The 21,534-nt window shown below is 40.6% G+C and overlaps 1 protein-coding gene across 1 annotated transcript in view; it reads left to right on the top strand.

The window, feature by feature from the left end:
• Window positions 1-21,534, top strand: part of SORCS3 (sortilin related VPS10 domain containing receptor 3) — an 800,669-nt gene that overhangs the window by 699,884 nt on the left and 79,251 nt on the right. Inside the window, exons 17-19 of the mRNA XM_061636066.1 lie at window positions 2,610-2,723; window positions 4,440-4,611; window positions 17,486-17,672. Coding sequence (XP_061492050.1) covers window positions 2,610-2,723; window positions 4,440-4,611; window positions 17,486-17,672 — 473 coding nt within the window. The remainder of the gene's footprint in view (window positions 1-2,609; window positions 2,724-4,439; window positions 4,612-17,485; window positions 17,673-21,534) is intronic.

Raw genomic sequence — 21,534 nt, 5'->3', positions numbered from 1 at the left:
CTACCAGGGCATTTTAAATATATATATATATATATATATATATATATATATATATGCAGGGCCACCTGCTGAGAATTATTAACTTTGAACATTGAGACAAAAAGGGTATTTCAGATCCATTTTAAGCAGTTTGGAAATGCTTGTCTTCCAAATAATAATGGGATTCAGCCAGGATTACTATGGGCTACTACACTCTGTCCCCTTATGTGCCTTTGTGAATCCTCTGGAGACTTGGGAAGCTCATAAACAATACTCAGTCACTTATGTTAAATTCATTCTCATGACATCATGTCTGACTGCTGTGCGAAATGCTCCATGATCCCTATTATTTCTGTGTTTCTGCAATGGGATTGCTATCATGAAATACTGCCATGACTTCATGCCCAAACACCTTGTGTAATTGAATAATATATCTATACTGTTACACTTCATGGATTTGTTTATTCGTTCACAGAAGCTATTTCTCCCCCTGGCCATTTTATATAGCATCTTTTCTATGTAGTTGTGTGGAAGAGCCTTAGTGTGGACCTTCCTCTTGTATAAAGATGACCACAGCTGATTCTCTGATTGTGAAGGCTTGACAGAGGGAAATTGGGATCACAGAAATGGTTGCAGCTGTCCCTATGTAAGCAGCAGGCTCACATTAAAATGTTTCCAGTCAGTTGTACACAATCACATGAAGCAGGGCTGGGGAACCTTTGGCTCTCTGTTGCCAGACTACCACTCCCATCAGTCCCAGACAGCATGGTCATGGTTAAGGATGATGGCAGTAGTAGTTCAGTAGAAGTTGTGGCCCTCAGATGTTGCCAGACATCAGCTCTCATCACACCCAGCCATCATGATGGGAGACATAGTCCAACAACATCTGGAGGACCACAGATTCCACATCACTGACAGAAAATGGAAACATGGCTTCTTTGAATTGGGTCTTAGTTGACTCAAGGTTGAATCCTTTTCCTCTATTAAAATGATTTTTAAAAAAGCAGTATTCACAGTTATGCTTCAATATGTTGTTGTTATTCAGTTACTATTTAATCAGGAATTGGTCACATTTATTCCTTTGCTAATTATTTGACTGTTGCCACTTAATATTCCACTGAGATTTTGAAATGCCTTTGAGATTTGGAAAGATCCTTTAAGTATCAATGTTTCATGCAAGGAAAAATATGAAAAATAAACTCAGTATTTCTAGAATAAGGCTGCAGTGGATCCAGTACAAATACATTGGTATACATTTTTGGAGTGTTGAACTGAATCTGCTGTAAGGATTTGAATTTCATACTCCTGTATTTCTGGAGTTTTTTTAAAAAAATATTTTAGGTATTTTGATTTCAACCTTTTGCAAAAGCTTCAAGGTGGCATGCATATATATATATATATATATATATATATAAATCAAAATACCATACAAAATAAGATAAAAGCAGCATGAGAAAATAGCAGATAAAAATAGTTGGTGTCAGTATACAAAGATTCCTGGAGGATCTGCATCCCATGCCAGCCCTGATGCCCCCTCCTGAGTAATTTGCTCCATTTCAAAGGTCAGGGGCCTAGGGCTTTGCAAGCACTGAATGCAAGGTCATCCTTGCTTTCTGAAGGGAACCTACTCTCCTTTTTCATTCCTGGTTTGTTTTTACACTTCTCCAAGAAACAGTGAATTCCACTGAGTTGCAGGAGAGGCTTTTATCTTAGTTGCTCAAATGAGCTCAAGTATCAGGGCTGGGAAGGACCTATGTCAGAAACCCTTAAAAGCTGTTAGTGATGGTCAAGGGTGAACGTTTTGGACTTCTTCTCAAATGCTAATCCAAATGTTTCTCTCCTGCCTTTACCAGAAACAGAAGAGAGAGTGCAGGAGATGCATACATGTGTCAGATTGGTTGCCAGTTTTTTCTGGGTCTAATTCAAGGTGCTCATGTAGGTGTTTAAAAAACCTTAAATGACTTAGGTCCCAAATATCTGAAATACCACCTCCTTCTCTAAAAGCCTCTGGGGTGTTAAGATCAGCAAGGGGAGGCATTCTCTTTGGCAACCCCTAAGTTGTGGAATTTCCTTCCTACAGAGGTGCATCTGGCAACTTCATTATAAAGCTTGAGTCATATGCTGGAGACACATCGCTTCACCCTGGCTACATTTGAGATATGTGTTTTTAGGACCTTTTCTAGTTGTGATTAAATTTGTTCCAAATGGTTTTTAATGTTGCATTTTATATTGTTGTGACCCGCCCTGGGATCCTGTAGTGAAAGGTGGGTAATAAATCTAATAACAACAATAATTTGTGGATCAGAGGAAATGAAAGGGTGCTAATGGAGCTTCTGTCCCTTTCTTCCTCTTATGCTGTTCCTTTTGCTTGCATGTTTGACACATAGATCTTCCACTCACTTTCCCTTCCCTCTGTGTGACTTAAAATATAGTTTTCAATTTGGATCAGATATTACTGGGTGCAAATCTATACTGATCCATGAACCCCCATATGTGCCCTTGAGCAAGTCAATCTCTCTCAGCCTAATGTACTTCACAGGGTTATTGTTGGAATTAAACACTGCATATGCCACCTGAGTTCCTTGGAAGAAGAGTGAGATACAAATGTGATCAATAATTTATTTCCTTAGTGATTATGGCTATGAAAGACACAGTAATAATCAATGTATCCCAGCATTCTGGTTCAACCCATCCTCTCAACTGAAAGAATGCAGCCTTGGACAGAGCTATCTGAACAGCACCGGGTGAGTAGGTCCACCTCCTGTCATCACCTTGTGATGCAGGAGGTAGCCAACATGATGTTCTCCATTTGTTTTGGACTACCACCATCCCTGATCATTGGCCATGCTTGCTGCCTAAGGCATCCAACAACATCTGGAGGGCACCATGTTGACTACCTCTGTTGTAGTGTCCACTTTGCCATGTCTGGTTCTTTTCGAGGGTGAGCTGCTAGCTGAAGTTTGTAACCACTCTTTCATAAATCACTAGCTAACTCTTCACAAAACTATTCACATAAATGATGTCTATGGACTGCATTGCTATATGGTGGTAGATATTCCCCAGGTAGCCCAATGCTATCCGCGTTGGTGTCAAAATTAAAGCAAAAATAATAAAGGTCTATTCGTGGAATAGCCCTGTTCATTTTAATGCATATAGAATTAATCCATAGAGGTAAGAGCAGAACTGTGTCCACTAACCCCATTCCCAAATCCAACAGGTCTGAAAGATGGAGATTTGAATAGAACTTGTGTGTATATAGGTTCTGTTCAGACCTTTGTTTAAAATTTTAAATAAAGAGAGTCACAGCCATATGAGACATTATTATATAAAATGTTCATATCTTGTTAATTCCAGCACTGTTTGAAATAGTACAATAATCTGAAATAGTACAATTAGTTCTTCCATATTAGTGCTTGGCCAAAGTATTCAGCCCAAGCTTATTTGCTAGTTTTAAGGGTGAGGTGAAAACTTTCCCACCCCAAAGATTGGAATTAATGACAGAGTGGCCAACAGTTTTTAATTTTTCAATCATCATCATCACTTCAGTGGGCAGCATAGCAGTCGACCAGTGTTCTTCCTAATTTTGAACACAATACCCCAAGGGAAATGATTTTATAGTCGTTGAAGTGGCTGCAAAGCATTTTCATTCTGGGAAAGAAATGGAACATTTCAGCCTCTACGCTTCTACAAAATAGTATCAGAATTTGCTAGGGCCCTCCAGGAGTTACCAAACAACTGTTTCAATTTTGTGGGGGACAATCTATTAAAATGGGAGTCATTTTGGCCCCTTTTGAAGTATACTGCTGCAAAGTCAATGGCATATGCTAAATCAGGGGTGGGAAAATGTGCTCTATCTGGCCTTTTGGACTCTCCTCAGCCACACCTCTCCCCAAGCTACAGTCACTGGCCTTGCTTCATATTCTCCTTGAATGTTTTTGCCTTACTGGAATGTGTGTTGAACTCTTATAATGATGCTTACTTGCCAGGAGAGGAGTGTGTGTAGAAATTAGCCTACACTGCAGAGGTAAAATATACATTAATTGCTCCACCTATTTTTGCCTCTGGTCCAGCCCACTACTCATGTGTTGCCCCTAGAAGGTTGTCCAGAGAAAAATGTGGCCCTCAAGATGAACGAAGTTTTCCATTTTTATGCTAAATAATATAATGAGGGAGTAAGGTACATGGAAATAGATAAAATAAACCTGTAAAGTGTTTTTCCCACTTTAACTTTTGCCTGTGTACATTTCTTGAGCTTAGTAGGGTGTAGATCTATCCTGGTACTCTTGGAAGAAAGCTGAAATATAATGTGCTGCAAATGATAAAGCATAGATGATGATGATGGTTTCCTATTGGTGAACATAGTGTGTATGCTGTCAGAGTGTGTATGCTGTATTTTGCCCTTGGAATATGACAATTTAAATAACAAGATTCAACCAAACACAAATGATCATATCTCACAGGTATCGGAGGATTGTTTCTAATAACTGCACGGATGGACTATGGGAAAAGTATGCAGCCAAACCTGAACAGTGTCCAGGCAAAGCTCCCCAAGGTCTGCATATCCTCACATCCAACGGCAAGTTGGTTGCAGAACAAGGGTACAACACAACCTTCATAATCCTCATGGAAGAGGTACCACTCCTAGATTGATAATAATATAGGATTTCTTTCCTTCTCTCCACCCCACTCCACTCCTTTCCCTACTTACATATGATGAACTTTAAACATTGCTGAAGGTGGTGGTGAATGGAAATCTGACTTAAAATGGTAAGACTTTTTGGAAATCATTAACAATATTTGTATTGTCAACTCCCTTGCAACACACCAGATTTTATCATTAACACTCCATAAAACCTCTTTTTAGCAGGGGGTGTCTTGTCTGCTTCAAACAATGCTTTTCAAAACAAAAAAATGAGAGAAATGTAAGGAGATAATATACGCCAGACAGGTTCTTAAACTTTGGCTTCTGGAGATCACAAAGGCAAAGCAGTTTTTGCAGTTTCCTAAGTGTAATCGGTGGTCCTCCTAGTGATGTTCATTCTTGTCTAGAGCCTTAGGACAAGCAAAACAAAAGAAAGGGGAAAGGAAAACAAGAAGCTTGCAGGGAATACTGCTCCACTGTCCCAGGTATCACAGCACAGCAGGATGTACAGTCTCCTTTATTTTCTGATTGAGAAGGGGGATGTGCCCTCTGCTTTCTGAGCCAGTCAGACATTATAATGGGTGATGATGGGAATGTGGTCATGACTCCCTTGGTTTCTGTTTCTGCTTCTAACAAAAGCCCCACCTTAGAGCTTTAGAACCACTGATTTAAGCCAATCAAAATGCTATGTTTTATTTACTTCTAAGGGCATTCATTAATTTCATTCATATGGTTTGGTGACAGCCTTCAAACTTCTAGATCTGCCTTTTACTAGCTGCTTAGCTATGCAAGCCGATACAGGTCTACTTAGAACGAAGCAAGTCCCACTGAGATCAATATATTCATCCCATATGTATCCTGGGCTTCCTTGAAATGCATCATACATAGAGTTAAGACCAACTTTTTCCTCAAAGTGAAATTTCAAAGTGAATCTGGAGGGTTTTGCATGGACAAATCAGAGGCAAAATTCCAATGGATGCCAAAACAGGGAATTTACCATTTTGTGATGCCTGTCCAGGACTCATAGAAAAGATTAAAGCAACTTGTTAACACAAGTCATGTTTTGTGCATTATCTGTATTCACCAGCACCCAACATCCTGTTGGGACTCTGGGGGTGGTGAAGAAGCTGTCTATGCAGCAGGCAAAGCTGAAAAAGCAAGACTTATTGTTACCAAATTTTGCCTAAAGCAATACTTGAAGGTGAATATAGAGGTTTTTATTTGGGTGAAACATCTGAGGAGTTTCAAGGGAAGCCACCAAAATAAAATGTTTTGATAATCCTTGTGAAATTTCTCAGGGGAGGAATATCTTCATATTCCACATGGTGCTATTCCATTATATCCTAACTGCAACTCTTTTGGGTAAGTTTGCCTGAGAGATTGTGACCTGCCATCGGATGTGGATTGTTTTGTGGCTGAGTGTAGACTTATTTCTAAGCTTATTTCTGAGATAGAATAACACCATTATTGGTGTTATTCACCAGTACATATACATCTAGATGCACAGTAGCTGTAGGAAAAGGCCTGCATTAGTAGCATCCAACTGGGGTGAGCCAGTCACCTGTTTTTTTTTTGTTGTTTACAGCATTTCCTCAAGTAAGGTGAAATCCTGCATATTGTATCAGTGCACATGACTAGCTGATCCCAGATATTATGTGTAAGCATTTTAAGTACTTTGACCCTTAGTCACTAAGTGACTGATGGTTATGTCAGTATTATAGACCATGGGAGATGTGAAAAAGAAAGAGTCCATTGGTTACAGTGTTTAATGCAGACACTTTGGATTGTCCGACTGGGTTAACCAAAGTCACCTTTCATATAAACTTTTAAAGCTATCTTATACTGAGTGCCACCTAACCCAATATTGTCTACACCAGGAGTAGCCACTGTGGTCAGTGTCCTCCAGACTACAGCTCCCATCAGCTCCAGCCAGTATGGCCAATGATCAGGGATGGCGTAAACTGTAGTCCAAAGCATCTGAAAGTCACCACATTGGCTACCCCTGGTCTACACTAGAAGGCAGCAGACCTTCAAGGGCTTACACAGAGATGCCTCTCAGTTGTGCTGGTTGAAATCCTTTAAATGGAGATGCTGTGAACTACCCTGAGACCAGGGCCAGCTCCAAAAGGCAGCCAGGTGGGGCCCTGGCTGAGGCCCCTGGGGCTACAGGGCCCCTCCGCTCCCCTTACTGCTGCAGATTGCACAGAGAGAGCTCCAGAGCCCCCACCATTCCCTTGCTTCAGCCTACCTTTCTTGACTGTTGTGTGGTTGCATGCACAGCGCTGCCCTTAAAGAAGATGGTGGCGAAGTTTCCTAAGGGGCTGAAGCCTCTGCCCGCCATCTTGGCTCATGGCATGCATGCGTGCTATGCACGCATCCCTCCCATGAGCCAAGATGGCAGCAGAGGTTTCAGCCCCTAAGGGAAACCTTGGCCGCCATTTTTAAGGGCAGCGCTGCACACACAACCACACAACAGCCAAGAAAGGTAGGTTGAAGCTAGGGAATGGTGGGGGCTCTGAAGCTCTGTCTGTGCAATCCGCAGCAGTGATCCTGCTGCGAATCGTGGAAGGGGAGTGCCGGGCCCAGGGCAGGCTTGTGCCCAAGGGCCCCAGGATGTCTGGGGCCAGCCCTGCCTGAGACCTCCTGCATGCAAAGCATGTGTTCTGTCTTTCCTTTTGGTGTCTTATCTGAATGTAAATGGAAATAATATAATAATGACTTACTCATATTCATAAGAGGAATATGAAACATGGGAAAGATTTTGTGCACTAAATGTGTCATACTAAAAGGTAATCACATGATTCTCTAGAACTGAAAGTGTATCTTGAGCAAAAAAAGAAAGAAATACCTTTTAAAGTTCCATTCCAGGTGTTTGAAGTTAAACAAAAATATGGCACAGGTATAAATTTCTCCTAAATTTCTCTATAGCCATCAATGGCTTAGGAATCAGAGGGTTTTCCCTGTTGTATTCTTTTTATTACTCTCTGATTTGATTTGCCCTGCATTCCATTCTCCTGGAATTCTGGCTTAACTAGAATTTTCAAAATTGATTCTGGAGCACACAGTTTGTCTCAGGTTTAAATTATCTTGGGGTCATTTGCATCGTTTCCCACCTTTATATTACTGATGTTCACATGTGCATTGTATACACTGAAAAAAGACAGTCTTGAAGACTCTGGATATAATTGGTATGTATGCCTTGAGAGTCTTTTTTTTGCAGATTCACATATGTGTCCTTGCACTTCAGTAAAGCATTGCATACACAGAGAGAGAGAGGGGGAGAGGGGGAGAGGGGGAGAGAGGGGGAGAGAGGGGGAGAGGGAGAGAGAGGGAGAGAGAGGGAGAGAGGGGGAGGGGGAGAGGGAGGGGGAGAGGGAGAGGGAGGGGGAGAGAGAGGGGGAGAGAGAGGGGGAGAGAGAGGGGGAGAGAGAGGGGGAGAGAGAGGGACTGACTGACTGACTGACTGACTGACTGACTGACTGACTGACTGACTTGAGGTGACTCTACATACATTCACATCAAGTTTACTTTGTTGCAATGCTTTGTCAAGGAACACAAGTCTGCATTTGCAAAACAGTGTACAAAAAGTATCTTGATGCAGCTGTGAATACAAGTGCACCAAGATACCTTTTTTGTAGTGGTTTATCAAACTGTGCACAGTGCTATGCACAAAATTCAGAAATAAAAACAAACAGATCCCCGGAGAATTCTTAATGCATTGGTTCTATTTCAGAAACAAGACTAGGTAATTTGGAGCCACAAAATACAAGAAATTCAGAGAATGACAATTTCAGCAGCATCCCTACAGTGCCTATCAACTTAGAGATCGTGTTTCTTCCCGCTGTTGTTGTACCGAGCTGATTCTCTTTTTACTTTGTAGGTTCCCTTATCTATTCCAGTTTGACACACTTTTGCATGGGAGTTTAGGAAAAAAACAGACAAATCATCTAAAAATTAGGAAGCTAGTAGCAATTTCTTAAAGAGCCTAAGCCTAATTCCTTGCATAAAGAATGATACATGCAAGGCAATAATATAGCAGGCAAAGTAAATTGTAGAGTCTTGAGTTGAAAGCCGAGGAAATGAGAGACTTGGCAGGGAGAGGGAAGCTCTGCAGGATTAAGGTTTTCAAACTGGAGGCAGGAATATTGTCTTCAGTTGCATACCCTTCCACAGTACTATGCTGTAGCTACCGTAACTGTATTAATGTCTTTCCCTTCTGTATTATACAGCCACGAGAGTGGCTGTATACTATAGCCAGCATGGATTTTTCACATTCTGCAATGTTAAATTGAAAATACCCCCCATGCCATTCTGATGCTTCCCATAAGCTCATTTCAGAACAAAACCTTACATAACTTATAGTCCTGAACTCAGAAACGCTTGCTTAACAACCCTGTCAATTTTCATGGCAATACACAAAACAGTCACAGAGAATAGACAGTTCAAAGTGTAAAAAGAGAGAGAAAAACCTCAGAGCCCTTTTGGACTTTTTTCTCTGAGTTATAATCTGTTGAAATTCATTAAAAATCAGCCATGTTCACAGAGTACCTGTAATCCTAATACTGACGTTGCCCCATACTCTGACCTTCATCTGCTGCAGTTTAAAAGTTTAAAAAATGCCTGGCTGATTTTTAATTAATTTAATAAATTTTGGCTGGGACCCAATGATAGCACGGAGCATGCTCAGTAAGAACCAACTGTCAGAGTTCTAAAAGCCTCACAGCTGCTGGGCTTGGCTAATCAGGGGGCCACACCCACACCAGACTTTGATTTCATGTGAGACAGTCATGGCTTCCCTCAAAGAATCCTGGGAAGTGTAGTTTGTGAAGAGTGCTAAGAGACTCCTATTCCCCCGAGAGAATGGTTTAACAGTCAGCCACTCTGACTGAAGGTCTGTGAGGGGAATAGGGCGTCTCCTAGCAACTCTCAGCACCCTTCACTAACTACACTTCCCAGGATTCTTTGAGAGAAGCCATGACTGTCCAAAGTGAAATAAAGGCCTGGTGTGGATGTGGCCAGGGACAGCTTTGGTTTAAATTTGGGTGGGCGGCTACATGTGTCTGCTGTAGAATAAAAAGGTGGCGGAAAGCCTGAAAAAGAATGATTCTGTTTACAATGTTTTCCTTTTGGAAAGGAAAGGGGCTTCCCTTCTCCCCAGTGCCCACCCACCCAATCTCCTCCCCTCCCACTCCCTGCCCCTTCCCTGGGTCAGTGTTGGACTATGACCTGGGAGACCAGGGTTCGAATCCCCACACAGCCATGAAGCTGACTGGGTGACCTTGGGCCAGTCACTGCCTCTTAGTCTCAGAGGAAGACAATGGTGAAATCACCTCTGAATACTGTTTACCATGAAAACCCTATTCAAAGGGTCGCAATAGGTGGGGATTGACTTGAAGGCAGTCCATTTTCATTTTCAAACATGATTGCATAGAAATAGATCCCACTGAACTCAAAAATATGCAAATGATCAAACGCATCCTCCCTTCTCCTTCCTCCTATCCCCTCCTCTTGCCCCTTCCCTCCCCCTTCCTTTGCCCCTCACTCACCATCCCCTTCCAATCCCCTCTTTCTCCTTCCCCTTCCCCCTCCTCCCCTTCCTCCTTCCCATGGTCAGTTTTACCTATCTTAAACATGATTGCACAGAAGTAAATACCACTGAACTCTATAAGCATGCAAATGATCAAACCTGCCCTCCCCTCCACCTTCCTTTGCCCCCCTCCAATATGCTCCTTCCCACTCCCCCTCCTCCTCCCCCATGGTCAGTGTTTCCTATCCTAACCAAGATTGCATAGGAGTAACTCCCATTGAAAATAAGCATGCAAATGATCAGACCTGCTTTTCCCTTCTCCTCTCCTCTCCCTTCCTCCTCCCCTGCCCACTCAAGCCCTCCCTCCCTCCCCCCCCGGCCAGTTTTACCTATCCTAAGCATGATTGCACGGGAGTAAATCGCACTGAATTTAATAAACATGCAAATGATCAAACCTGTCCTTCTCCTCCCCTCCCCATCCTGCCTGCTCCCCTCCCAGTCCTCCCCTCTGCATTTCCTCCCCTCCCTCCTCCTCCTCCCCTCCCCATCCTCTGTGGTCAGTTTCACCTATCCTAAGCATGATTGCAGGGGAGTAAATCCCATTGAACTCAATAAGCATGCAAATGATCCATCCATTCTCAGCAAACTTGCACAGGATCCCATTTCTTACCTCCTGGATTAAAAAGCAGGGAAATTCACTAATAGGCAATAAACCTTGCGGTTTAAGAACATACCTATAGCCCACAGCTATTCTATCAAACTTTAAAAAGCAGGGAAATTGGGCAGCTATAGTGAATGCACCAGGGGAACAGGAGACCTGAACTCCTCTCTGATATATTGGACTGCCCTACAAATTGGTCAAAATGCAAACACCATTTGGGTTGGTCTTTCACAGTCCAATCCACTTCCTATGTAGCTTGGAAGAATTTGGTAAAATGTGCCTCTGGTGAAATTTGTCTCTGTTGTTAAGTTAACTGAAGTTATATTTGGCTATATACCATTGAAAACAATTGGAGCACATAGCACAAATCTTTGCTTGTGTGTATGCAAGTGAAAGTGGTTGCTGTGAAAGCTTGTGGCCCAGATCATTCACTCATACAGTTATGCGTGACTGGTGCATTTGATTGACTTGGCTGGTTCAGATGTTGTTCTGGGCTCTGTTCAGAAAGATGTATTATTGCATGGAACGTGGCTTATGTGGAAGTTTTGTGTCTTATTGCATGCATCCCATGTAGTCATGTGGGACTTGTGAATTTGGGAGGTCTGGCTCATTGGGAAGTCGCCGTTCTGGGCTGTTTTACGTAAAAGCGTATTATAGCCCGGAACGGGTATCGGAACGTGGTTTTCGTGGAAGTTTTGTGTCTTATTGCATGCATCCCATGTAGTCATGTGGGACTGGTGAATTTGGGAGGTCTGGCTCACTGGGAAGTTGCCGTTCCGGGCTGTTTTACGTAAAAGTGTATCGCCAGTGCTGAGTCCAGAGGCCTAGGACTCTTCAAAATAAGAACTTGGACTAAGGCTATGGTTGTTAAAGATAGAGGTTTATTTCAGAGTACCTTCCTTGCTCACAGTTACATACAGACTGCTGTTCTTCCTTCCAGAATTCTCTGTAAGTCCTGGGATGGACTAGCCTATGTCTGTCCCAGGGCATTCTGGAATCCTGGTCAGGATCAAGGAATGGCTCTGCCATAGATATTACAGTCTTAAGGCAGCTTCCTATGCTCCTATATTCCTAACTAATCAGTACATTCTCTAAACAGCAGTACAAGAGGGTCAGTTAAGAGGTATTTGACTGGGACCTCTGTGTTTTTTTAAAAAACACTGTTCTTTTAAAACTGTTTTCTGATGCACTTTAAAAAAGTGCATCAGAATAGCTGGTTCCCCATCATGAATCCAAAAAGAAGGAAAATGATCTATTGACAAGACATAGATGTAAAAGACATAGATGGCATAAACCTGGATTCAAAATTTGACTGTAGTTTAGAATAAGTGCTCTCACCATAACCATAGGCCAGTAGAAAACTGGTCATCTGTCAGATGAAGGGATGCCCTGCAGAGCCAACCCAGGCATCTCCTTCTTTTGCCTAACAGATTATTAACACAGAGAAAGTAATCAGGTGTGTAATCATTGTTGCCATAGGTTAAAGATAGATAGTGCAGCTTCTTCTCCTCTAGGATGCACACCTTAACATGGTGAGGGGGTTTGAGAATGTCAAAGAAGCTGAGAGCAATGCCATCAGGAGTCTAGACCAAGAGGTTAGACTCCTAGCAGGGTCACCCAAGGTGGAATGGTCAAAGCTGAGACACCAGACTAAGATGCATCCAAACTCAGAGGAAGGCAGTGGTAAACCACATCTGAATACCCCTTACCACAAAAAACCTACGAACAGAGAATCCAAAGTGCAACATGAGATAGTGCTGGAAGATGAGACCCCCACGTCAGATGGCATTCAGCGAGCTACTGGGGAAGAACAGACAAGTACAAGTAGCACTGTGACTAATGTCACCACTGGGTCAAAGCTGAAAGGAAGGCTGATGCACACAGATGCGAAAGGAGACTCCAGAGTTGTACAACGTACACAATAAGAACATGGAATGTGAGAAGCATGAACCAGGGAAAGTTAGAAATGAGTGAATTAAAATGGGTGGGAATGGTATATTTTCAGTCAGACAATTACAAAATATTTTATGCAGGAAATGAGAAATTAAGAAGAAACAGGTTTGTTTTACTAGTGAGAAGTGATGTAGCAAAAGCAGTTAGGAGCTATAATGAGCGAGTGATATCAATGAGATTAAGTGGGAAACTTATTAACATAACCATCATCCAAGTACATGCTCCAACAGCAAACAAAGAAGAAGAGGAATTGGAGAGATTTTACCCAGAAGTACAAGAAGAAATTGATCACACACCAAAGCAAGATGTTCTGATAATCATGGGGGACTGGAATGCAAAAGTAGGGAACAGAGAAGAACTAGAAATTGTGGAGAATGGGGCTTAGGAGATAGAAATGAAGCAGAAGAAAGACTTACTGAATTATGTGAAGCCAATAATTTGTTTCATGCAAACACATTTTTTGAGCAACCAAAAATATGACTATACGCATGGACATCACCAAATGATCATTATAGGAATCAAATTTATTATATAATAGGTAGCAGAAGATGGAGAAGTTCCATACTTTCTGCAAAAACAAGACCAGGAGTAGACGGCAGTACAGATAATGAACTGATAATATGGACAATCAGAGTAAAGCTAATGAAAAAAAACAAAGCAATCATAGTGCCAAAATACAATTTAAATAACATCCCAGAAGAATATAAAGATCAAATAAGGAACAGATTTGAGGCTTATACTTAGTTGATAGAGAACCAGAAGAGCTATGGATTGAAGTCAGACACATTATCAGGGGAAAATGCAAAAATGCAAAAAGACAATAGCTGTACTTAAAAAGAGAGAAAAACCTCAATGGATGACTGATGAAACTCTTTAAAATGGTTAAAGAGAGAAGGAAAGGAAAAGGAAAAGGACATAGAAACACGGTCAGAACTCTAAATGCAATAATACAGGGACTAGTACGTAGGGACAAAGAGAACTATTACAATAGTTATTGTATAGAAATAGAAGAGGACAGTAAAAAAGGTAGAACAAGAGCCCTGTTCCAAAAGATTAGAGAAATTTAAGGGGAATTTAAATCAAGGATAGGGATGTTGAATAATCAATGGGAACACACTGACTGACTTTGATGAAATAAAAGGAAGATGGAAGCAATACACTGAAGAACTATATAAAAGAGATGCAAGGAAGACAGATGCATTCATGAAGGAACTGTATGAAGAACCAGAAATTTTAGAATGTGAGGTTAAATTTGTTCTTAAAGTACTTGGAAGAAACAAATCACCAGGAACAGATGGCATACCAATAGAGTTGCTATAAGTTACTGAGACTGAATCTGTCCAAATTTTGACAAAAATTTGTCAACAAATATGGAAAACTAAACAATGGCCCACAGACTGGAAGTGTTCAATATATAACCCAATTCCAAAGAAAGGAGATCCCAGGGAATGCAGTAATTATCGAACTATTTTCTTAATATCCCTTGCAAGTAAAGTAATGTTCACTATTCTACAACAAAGGCTCTTACTGTATATAGAGTGAGAAGTGCCAGATGCCCAAGCTGGATTTAGAAAAGGAAGAGGTACCAGAGATCATATCACAAACATACATTGGATAATGGAATCGACCAAGGAATTTCAGAAGAAAATCACCCTGTACTTTGTATATTACAGCAAAGCCTTTGATTGCGTAGATCATGAAAAACTATGGAATGCTTTAAAAGAAATGGGGATGCCACAGCATCTGATTGTCCTGATGTGCAACCTATTCTCTGGACAAGAGGCTACTGTAAGGACAGAATATGGAGAAACCGACTGGTTCCCAATCGGAAAGGGTGTGAGACAGGGGTGTATTTTATCACCCTATTTGTTTAATGTATATGCAGAACATATCATATGGAAAGCAGGATTGGACCAAGATGAAGGAGGTGTGAAAACTGGAGGGAGAAATATCAATAATCTAAGATATGCAGATGATACCATACTACTAGCAGAAATCAGTAATGATTTGAAACAAATGCTGTTGAAAATTAGAGAGGAAAACACAAAAGCAGGACTACAGCTGAACATCAAGAAGACTAAAGTAATGACAACAGAAGAGTTATGTAGCTTTAAAGTTGACAACAAGGACATTGAACTTGTCAAGGATTATCAATACCTTGGCACAGTCATCAACCAAAATGGAGACAATAGTCAAGAAATAATAATACGACGGGGGAGGGCACCTATGAGAGAACTAGAAAAGGTCCTCAAATGCAAAGATGTATCACTGAACACTGAAGTCAGGATCATTGAGACCATGGTATTCCCAATCTCCATGTATGGATGTGAAAGTTGGACAGTGAAAAAAGCGGATAAGAGAAAAATCAACTCATTTGAAATGTGGTGTTGGAGGAGAGCTTTGCTCATACCATGGACTGTGAAAAAGACAAATAATTGGGTGTTAGAACAAATTATACCAGAACTATCACTAGAAGCTAAAATGATGAAACTGAGGTTATCATACTTTGGACACATCATGAGAAGAGTTGATTCACTAGAAAAGACAATAATGGTGGGAAAAACAGAAGGGAGTAGAAAAAGAGGAAGGCGAAAGAAGAGATGGATTGGTTCCATAAAGGAAGCCACAGACCTGAACTTACAAGATCTGAACAGGGTGGTTTTTAACAGATGGTATTGGAGATTGCTGATTCATAGGGTCTCCATAAGTCGTAACTGACCTGAAGGAACATAACAACATCATACCTAGGGCAGATCCACACCATTCATTTAAAGCATATTCAACACACATTTGAAGCATATGAATCACACCACAGAATCATGGGAACTGTAGTTTGTTAAGGGTGGTGAGAACTATAACTGTGAAGGGGAAACTACACTTCCCAAGATTTTTTAGGAAGTCATGCACTTTAAATGCAAGTTGGATGTGCTTTAAATGTATTGTGTGGATCTACTTAATAAAATTTGCCTGCATGTAAATCGTTTTAATTAAATTTTTAAAATGGAAATGAGCTATAAAGTTTACTGGGTGACCATGGGCGATTCACCACCTCTCAACGTAATATGTCCCTCAGGATAAAAACAACAGAGGGGAACCATGACCACCCTAAGGAAGAAAGGCACAGGAGATCATAATGTACAACCACAGGGTGAAATCAGATACTTACCGGGACATAGTATGAAGAAATATTTATATAAGCATGATTGTCAAGGATGTTTATTAGTTACACAACCTGTAAAGATATTTATAATGCAATCCTATTTTTTTTTTTACTCAGAAGCAAGTCCCAATGTATTCAATGGGGCTTACTCAAACAGGGAAGCGTGCACAAAACTACAACCTGAAGTGATGAGCTTCATTCGCCCAACCCAAAATTCAGAATCATGCCACTTTAAGCTGCTTTGCAACTATTTATACTTGCTGTTATGGATATTGGATTTTAAAGGGATTTATTTCTTATTGTGAGCTACTTTGGTTTCCAGTCAGCAACCCTACCTCACAGGGTAGTTGGAAAGACTCCATACACACACACACGCAATGGAGATGTAAAAATACACACATCTTATATAATAGTTTATTGTCAAAACCAGTTGGTCATTGCAGAACATTTTTTAAAAAAAATATCAGTATTAGTTTCCTACATAATAAAAGCAGTGATACCTATATAAGCCCTGCCGAATTGCTTTAAAAATAGGATTTGAGGGGGAAAGATTTACAACACAAACACAATTATTTGCTACGTGCACTCAAAAGTCCCATTAATTTACAGCGCAATCCTGACCCATGTCTACTCAAAAGGAAATCCTATTGAATTCAATGGGGTTTACTCTGGGTATGTGGAATTAGCATTGCAGCAGCTTTTCTCCCAGAAAAGTGAGTATTGGATTAAAGCTTCATATTGGGAAGTTTTTCAGAATACTTCCCTCTTCAACAGCCCAGGAAAATTTAAACTTGTTTGACTCGTACACACAAGAGAGAAAAAGACTGAAAGCTATGTACTTACTCAATTTATGAGATTTTCAGATAAGCAGAGGGAAAAAACACTTTCCTAGCCTTGAAGTGGGGTCTAGGTATTGCCTGGAAGTCAACAAATCACATCCCTGGCTTCACTTATTGGCTACAAACCTGAAAGAGTGGGGTTAGAGCAGCCAGCTATGAGCTCATTTCAGAGAAATTGCGGGGGGCACCTGATGTTTTGGTGTATATATCATGAAGCAAACCACCTAGAAATGTAGGGTGACAAAGCTGACAGTCTGGAGATTAAGGTGATTCACCCAGACCCAGAGAGTACCCCAGAAATCTAGAGTCTCTGGGCAAAAAACGGAGACCTGGCAATCCTACTTATGAGTTCTCTCCATGGGAGGACATTAAAAAATGGCATCACTCATCTGTAGCCCAAAGCTAAACAACCTGTGTTAGAACTCCTGCACTGGACGCTGAGACTAGTTACTGGCCCATCAACATCCATACAGGGAAAATATAAACCAACACCAAACTTTATGGTACAAACTAACATTTAGCAAATCTATCTGGTTCTGGTTTTCTTTCCTATTGAAGACTATAACCTGCACCAAATGTCAATTTTCGCTTGTTGCATTGCAGGAAATTCAAAGCATTTGAGCAATGTTTATGCTAATAAGGTTATTCTGAGTGGTAGTGCAGTGTACAACATAAATCACCCTTATCAGCCACATTCCTAAATAACAAGTGTTCCCTCCTGCAGGGTGATCTCCAGAAGACAAATATCCAACTAGATTTTGGAGATGGTACTGCTGTGTCCTATGCTAATTTCAGCCCTATAGAGGATGGGATCCGACACATTTATAAGAGCACTGGGATCTTCCAAGTGACAGCCTATGCAGAAAACAACCTGGGCTCTGATCTGGCAGCACTCTTCCTGCATGTGGTCTGTAAGTAGTTACCTACAATGAGGTCTGAAAAGCCCATCTGTTGATTGCATGCATAGTTTATGGTTCTGTTTTCCATATTTTACCATCTTCATTCATTCATTCGTACAACCACCTTGCAATATATCTCCTTACAGCACAATCTTGTGCAAGTCTGCTCATTAGTAAGTCTCACTGGATTCAGTGGGATTTCCAGGTAAGTGAGCACAGGGTTTCAATTTTAACATTCTTATTTTACATATGGTGAACAAGGACTGAGAGATAGTAGGTTGGAATCAGACAGAGTTGAACTTGCTCCCATTGAAATCACTGGTACTTCACTTAATCATGGTTAACTTTTCACATTGCTTTCTGGATGTAATCCAATAATTCTCCAGTGCTTCTCTAAGGAGTCCTATCCACAGTCCCCACATTCAGTTCCATTCTCTATCTGCCTCTTTTGTAAAAATCAGTCACAAATCATGTTTACTATTTATTTATTTATTTTCATAAATAACATGTAACATAGAAAGATAAAGATAAATATACTTTTATACATAGAACACATATCCATTTGAGATGCAGTAATAAATACCACTCGTATGTATTGAGATGATGCCAAACTGTTTACTTATATTCTAAGCTTTATGCTTCAAAACAATATAAACCAATTGCTCCTTTCTGGTATCAACTTTAAACTTTTACAATATTCAGTTTTACTGAATATTGGACAAATCATATTTAATGGAAAGAAATTTTTTGGACTTCTCTGTAATTAAACACACTGCTAGCCAGTTAGGGTTACAATTTTTGACAGTCACTAAAGGTAGTGGGAATTTATGTAGATTTGTTAAAATATATTAATAACAAATATACACAGTGCTTTGTCTTTCCATAAAAAATGAGGTGCCGGTACTCATGTCTTGATACAAATGCAGTGGGTGCCAGCACAAAATGGCTGCCATGGACAGTAACAAAAGAAGCAATGGTACTTCATACTGGTGAGTACCATCACAAAACAACAATAACAAAGTACTGGATACACATAATATAAATGTGTGGTCCAAAGTTACAGTCATATATTAAGCCACTGGTTATATGAACCAGCCATATATTACAGCCATATATTAAGCCACTGGTTATATAACTTTGAAAACACTGACTGAAATTCACAGTGTCTTTCTGCCAGTGGAATGTGCACTGCTGGCAGAATGGATTCCTCTCTTCCCTGCTGTCCCCTTGTGCCCCTAAAATCTGCTGAAGCAGATTTGGATGCTCCAGGATTTGGTGGGGGAGTTGCAGAGGGGGGAGGCATGGAAGGCTAAATCCATGTGTGTGATGTTGAATATCACCCATCAGCATTTCTTTTCCTTGAAAAATTTGATTTGCTATTTTCTTCTTAGTTTAATTTGATGCTAATTTTATGGTGTCAAACGTGCTTGCCAGTCATGTCAAAGAGCAATGTAAGTTCAAAACTGATTTTGTTTAAAATTGTATCCTGAAAATTCTGTCCTTTTTTTAGTTTTATAAGATGCACACATAATTTCTGTTCAGACAAATGTGTTCATTCTTAAAATGGGGAAGTTCCTGACTACAAATGTAGATTGGATAGTTTTTTGCATGGACAAACCTACATATAACTTTAGCTACTTCATTGTGCCATCCTGTGATTTTTGTGGTACTGCATGTACTTTTTAGCAGCCAATTGTGGCATCTTGTCCTTTTTTTATAATTGGTTTGTACTCTCTTTTTAGATTTATTAGGACCACTGTAGCTTTAATTAATAAGGCATACACTGGAATGGATGGTGAGCTGGCACTGTGCTGGAATGTGGTGCACTGCAAGTGTCTCAAGGTCCATTACAGTGCAATCCTAAATATGTCTACTCAGAAGTAAACCCACTGAGTTCAATGGGAGTTTAGCCCCATCAGCACTATACATTTAAAGCAGTATCATACCACTTTAAACAGTCATGGCTTCCCACAAAGAATTCTGGGAATTGTAGTTTGTCAAGGGTGCTGAGAGATGTTGGGAGACCCCCCATTCTCCTCCCAGACCTACAATTCTCAGAATAGTTTAACAGTCAATCTCTGTTTCCAGGCAATTCTGGGAGTTGTATATCTCTGAGGGGAATAGGAGTCTCCTAACTTCTATTAGCAGCTTTTAACCTACTACATTTCCCAGGATTGTTTACGGGAGGCCAAGATTGTTTAAAGTGATATGATTTTGCTTTAAATGTATAGTGTAGATGGCACCTTACTTCTAGGTAAGTGTGTTTATGATTGCACAGCCTCAGATTTATAATGAAATTCATAGGCAGAGAATTTTGCATCACTTTATGGACTTACAACAGATAGGTGTATGTTGCACTTTTCTAATATCACTGCAATACTGTTGTTTTTGTATGATTATACACACAACATATTAGTCCCCTTCTGCCTTGACATGTATGAGGCGACAAACTATTGTGTATATTTATAGCAAAGTGCCAATAATCAGGGCTTTACATGCTATTTATTTATTTACTTATTTTTTTATTTATATCCCGCCCTTTCTCCCAGTAGCAGCCCAGGTCGGCAAACATTTGGCTAGGCAGAAAGGATGGAAGGACCACCCACAACCCTCCTATTCACATCTGAATGGATAATCAGCACCATAACTATTAATCTGAATGGCACTGCATTTGTGTGGTCACAGATGGTAGTTGAGGCTTTTCAGCATCAGGAGCCACACATACTGTTTTTTTCCCTGCAATTAGGGATACATGTGTGGGGTCTGCACATATGACTGACTGGTGGATTGGCATGACATTCTCTTTTATTATGTTAGTGATGTATGGGCCCCTTTTTGGATTTCTGGTTCCTCTTTTGCTGGTGTTCCCAATGTATCACCCTCAGACACCCTCCTAGGCACCCACCAAGCCCCCCTTCCATTTCTTTGTTCTGTTAAAATGCATTTTGGGGATGTTATTTGTGACAGGGGGTTGCCAGCTTTTTCTTTTCTCTGTTTTGTTTGTTGTGTCTGTAATTTTTTTCATGGGAGAGTTCTGAGCATCACCATTTTTTTGTGTGTGAAATTGATATGCCGGTTCCTTTTATTTCCAAATGTGTGCCTGGGCCTCAAAAGGTTGGGAACTCCTGCTTTTTGGTGTAAGTATCATGTGCAGTAACTGTAGGCAAATTACCTAGGGAGGTGGTGGGCTCTCCAACACTGGAGGCATTCAAGAGGCAGCTGGACAGGCACCTGTCAGGTATGCTTTCAGATGGATTCCTGATGAGCAGGGGGTTGGACTCGATGACCTTATAGGCCTCTTCCAATTCTATGATTCTATGATACTGTGAAATCACATTTCAAAGTTTGATGTCAGAGTGCTAACAATATTTTTGAAATATGATCCTTTCAGCTGTTCATTTGCACTTTATCTGAAGCATGCAAGCCACCAAAGACGCCACTATTATTTCCTACTGATTGAGGGGAGGAGCAAAATAATAGGACATTAAAAAGGAGTCTGGCAGATTCTTTGCATTGAAGGCTGGCAGGCAAAATGTAATAGGGACAGGGATACTGGCCTTTTACAAGGAACAGATGTGATCAAGTATTTTGAGGGTGATATTGTCACAAAGAAAGATGATCAAGCTGAGGTTCTGCATTTCTTTTCTTCTTCTCATCCAAAATATTCCAATCAGTTCTAGAGAGAAAGTGATCTTGTTAGGTGCATTATAGCAATATCTTGGAGTCTCAAATTAAGGATCATGTGTCAGTATATAAGGCACAAAGTGTTTAAACCCAATCCCAAGCTTAAATACTATATTAATATAACCCAAGAGGCAATATTGTGGTCTGTTTCTGTTTCACCAGCTATGCTCTGCCACCTAGTACATGCCCA

The sequence above is a fragment of the Rhineura floridana genome, chromosome 7 (genome assembly GCF_030035675.1).
Source record: "Rhineura floridana isolate rRhiFlo1 chromosome 7, rRhiFlo1.hap2, whole genome shotgun sequence".
NCBI classification, from domain to species: Eukaryota; Metazoa; Chordata; class Lepidosauria; order Squamata; family Rhineuridae; genus Rhineura; species Rhineura floridana.
The sequence above is the reverse complement of the archived record's forward strand: the minus strand, read 5'-3'. Positions and strand labels throughout refer to the sequence as shown.